Source organism: Ixodes scapularis, unplaced genomic scaffold, assembly GCF_016920785.2.
Source record: "Ixodes scapularis isolate PalLabHiFi unplaced genomic scaffold, ASM1692078v2 PGA_scaffold9__187_contigs__length_104089568, whole genome shotgun sequence".
Classification (NCBI taxonomy): Eukaryota; Metazoa; Arthropoda; class Arachnida; order Ixodida; family Ixodidae; genus Ixodes; species Ixodes scapularis.
The window spans coordinates 22,422,143-22,426,108 of NW_024609884.1; the positions used below are offsets into that span (position 1 = coordinate 22,422,143).

The window sequence follows — 3,966 nt, forward strand, 5'->3', positions numbered from 1 at the left end:
GTCTCCAGATATATCGCCGAAAACAAAGCAAAAACATCAAAACGTATAGAACGTTTTACGGAAGAATATTACGAGAGCAATAAATCAGAAAGTTAATTTGGAGCACTCTAAAGCAGCAACCTTCGCGGGTAGGTAATTGGCACTAATATTGGAAAGCATGAGGAAGCTACCAAGGAACGTTAGTCTGGCAAAACTGACTTGGCTTTCGGTTTACGGACGATAAAAAATGACAGGCGCGGTGTGCGATCTCGCACTTAGTAAAGTAGACCAATTAACGTACACGGAAACAAGCGTATTAGCTCGAACTACCTCGTGACATAAGGTTAACTTGATTCTAAAAATACAAAACAAAAGAAAAACAACAGGTTCGGCACACCATGAAAACATTTCGCTAAGCCCCATTATAATTTTGTGCCGTCACACACTCACAATCAAGGTGCCTATATGATAGAGGCGATCTCGAGGAAGGAGTAACAGAATGTTAAAGTGCTCTGCATTCAATTGGCAAGATAACCCAGGAAGTCCAACGCGAACCTTCTATTTTGGAAGTGGACACCAACCTATTGAAAATAGACCGCTTGGCTCTGTGCATTCTGTTTTTGCGCACCCTTGTCCTTCCCTTCGGCGAGGATCAGTTCCAAAAGTCAACAAACCCGTTCGTCGAGATCAGACGCCCGGATAGCAGGAAAGCGTAACGACGCTTTCTATGCCAAGTTCGTCCGCCTAGCAGTGAATATCAACAACCCAGCTAGTGGTACAGGCTGAGTTTATGAGCGGGAAATTAACAACAAAACATCGGTCCGAGTTGGGGCGACAAGAAGGATATACCACTTTGTAAAGTTTGCCTCCGAGTTGAGTGAGCGTCTTTTTGCCGTGTACGTAGCGTGCATTCCGCCGATAGAAGAAGCAGTCGTAGCGAAGAAGGCACCTTCCTTCTTCCTGAGCACAATAAAAGCGTACTCCGAAGAGCTCGCGAGGTGGCTGCATGGGGCACGCCTGAGAACGGGAACATTACTAGAGCCGGGGCGGTGGATATTCTTAGATGTATATAAGGCCCGGCTGGATACCTCCGCCGAGTTAGTTCCCCCCGAATGATCCCACCATGAAGATCCCGGTAGGTGCAGCTTATTATGCATTTGCTCACTCCATTCATTCTTGAGTTCTGCTCTAGATTGTTGAAGCGTCAAAAAATACTAAATTGATTAACGCTGGTACCAATACTGTTTGGGGAAACATACTAACACAGAACAAGAAGACTGAGATGTAAAGTTTACCGAATATAGCAAGAATTTTGTTTACGACTGGGAAAGTGAAACCGACGTATAATTTGTTTAATATCCATCCTATACCTATCTGCCAATTTTTACCCAGCTATTGAATATCTACTTGGACAGATTAAAAGAGGAATATTGAGATGGCTGTTTTACCCGACCGCTAATTTGCTGTTGGGTCTGTTTTCTTCTTACCGTGCCGTGTCGTGATGGATAATAAGAAACAAATTTTTATTAGTCTTCCTTTCAGGTACGTATTAGTTGACATATAAAACAATATTGTAGGTAGTGTGCTTGAGTGCGATTATTATTATTTCTGAGCACATCTGGGTTTCCTTTTCATGGACGTGACAAAAGGTAAGACTAGCTCTACTGCTTTTGTTTTGTATAATTATTTAAAACTGAAAGTTATCCCGAAATTGCAGGCTGACCAAGTACTAATAGTATACCGCACACGAGCACTAATAGCACACTAAGCGACACCGTACAAGCGTCATCTCGACATCAGGATCTTTTTTTTTTTACACTTAAAGCATGCGGTTACTTGAACGCGGTACTGACCCCATAGTTTCAATATGACGCGGCTGCTGTATCAGAGGACAGACGATTTAACATTGTATTGATCAATATTAACAGGAAACATAGATAGACATGGACACGAGGAAAAGATATAAATCAACTGAATGCCGAGAAATGGTCACTAGGTTTAGCGAACGGACCAACGTGAGTATTTCAGCGGCCTTTCCTTCTTCCGCGACAAGGTTGTAGCAAGTGACGCATATAGGAAACATTTTCCTGCTATCGTCTTTTTTTACAATCAGATATGATTATTTCCTCCTAGGCTGATCTCTCCTGCCTGGTGTAAAACTTATGTGCTCGCACTTATGCCAGCGACAAAACTGCGCAGCAATCGCAAATCTGTTTGCAGTATACGGCGTGGAAACCCAGCGCAGTATGTCCCCGCGTTGGTCCCACGCGCGTACCGAATCCGCCAGGAATACGACAGTTTAACCGCGCGGCTAGCTTCAAACTTTGTCTCTAAGCCACAGACACGAACTAGGGCAGTCATCGCCCCAGCGGTGAGGCTGTCCTTGCGCACAAAATTACAATATTTTCCTCATGCTGGACATCCGCAACAGTAAACCTCCCCGCTGGTCGCTGCTGACAGCATGGTTAAGGTCAACGCCCAGCGGGGAAGGCTAATTCGGGACCTAAGCTCTTCTCATTAACACTAAAACAGGTGGTATTGATACTGTGGCCCTAACATTACCCCCCCTCCCCCTCCCCGACCTTTCAATCGGGACTTGGTTACTTAATCAAAACTATTCTTGTTTTTGGAGTCATATAAATTATTCCTTTCCTTGGTAAAGGTAACGATTTTGGGAATAAAGAGAGACTTAAGAATGATACTTCTACAAAATCCTTTTCATTATATCGGGCCTACCTTATTGGGCCCAGGGACATCATTTTGTTGTTTTATGCATCAATTGCAACGCTAAACGACCGCTTAAGCAGAGATCTTGATTCGGAAATTGGATTCAATTTATGGCAGACAAGTGCTTTTACCTGCTCACGATAAGCTGGTGACAATCTGCCCATGCTGCAGACTTGCCTGGCCTTGATCAGCACGTGCTTGGGCTGCGTTTTTGCTGGAGGTTTTGGAGGCTACGGAGGAGGATTTGGAGGGGGCTTCGGAGGAGGCTTTGGAGGAGGCTTTGGAGGAGGTGGATTTGGAGGACTCGGAATTGGCTTGGCCGGCACGTACTTCGGAGGTCCGGGTACAAGCGGATACGTGAAGTCCATCTCCGGTCCAGCGTTCGTGGTCCAGAACACGCATCACATATCAAAGATCCACAGCGGCCAGCCCATCCTGGCCCACAGCGGATTGGGGGGTGGCTACAAAGGCGGCTACGGAGGCGGCTACGGAGGCGGCTATGGTGGTGGCTTTGGAGGCCACGGCTGGTGAAGGCCTTTGGCCGAAAACTTTCAGAAACAGCGCTGATGCGGTAGTGCCCTTTTGCTGTTTTGAGCGGTTAATGCAGTTAAACTGTTGCTTTTGTACCTTGAGTTTTTATGACAGAGTCGTCTGTTCATCTTTTTATATTAGTTTATTTCATCTGACGCAGAAAATGAATTATATTTTTAATAGTTTGGCGACCGCTTACATAGTAATATAAAACAAATTGTCCTTCTATCAGACTTTTTATGGGTGGGGGCACTGGAATTGAATAAATGAAATAGGTATACTGCGATGGACAACGGATAGCGTAGCAGCAATAAACAAGCCGACTGTGAAGTTAGAGAAATGTCCAGTTTCTCCCGTTGGAGCCAGTGATTATATATAAACGCGCTGTTTTTGTACAAAATTCAGTTTTATTCAGAAGACTGAAGCGTGTATGATACCCGATATAATTTTCAAAACGTTGTTTGCGCATGAGGCTGAAGGAGGCGTAAAAGTTGTTTTTGAAAGATTGTAATACAGTAGTTATGGAGCCGTGAAGATGGCCATGTATTTATGTATCTGATCAATATAAAATTATTACCGCAGTTATTTGGGTATTTACAATACTGAACACTAAATAATTTATTTTTGCTCATCACTCTTCGGTTAAAAACAATAAAACGAAATATGCTTTCCCCCCTTATAATTCCAGATACAAAGAGCACCTGGTCATGAAGTACATCTTCGAAATTG

At 44.0% G+C, this 3,966-nt stretch overlaps 1 protein-coding gene across 1 annotated transcript; it reads left to right on the plus strand.

Moving 5' to 3' along the window:
- Positions 1 to 2,868: 2,868 nt before the first annotated feature.
- On the plus strand, positions 2,869 to 3,237 carry LOC121833732 (glycine-rich cell wall structural protein-like). Its single transcript, XM_042287256.1, has one exon. The coding sequence runs from the start codon at positions 2,869 to 2,871 to the stop codon at positions 3,235 to 3,237; it is 369 nt and encodes a 122-aa protein (XP_042143190.1).
- Positions 3,238 to 3,966: the final 729 nt, after the last annotated feature.

What these genes read in the sequence shown, in the direction of transcription:
- LOC121833732 (XM_042287256.1), top strand. Translation starts at nt 2,869, where the DNA reads ATGCTGCAGACTTGCCTGGCCTTGATCAGCACGTGCTTGGGCTGCGTT.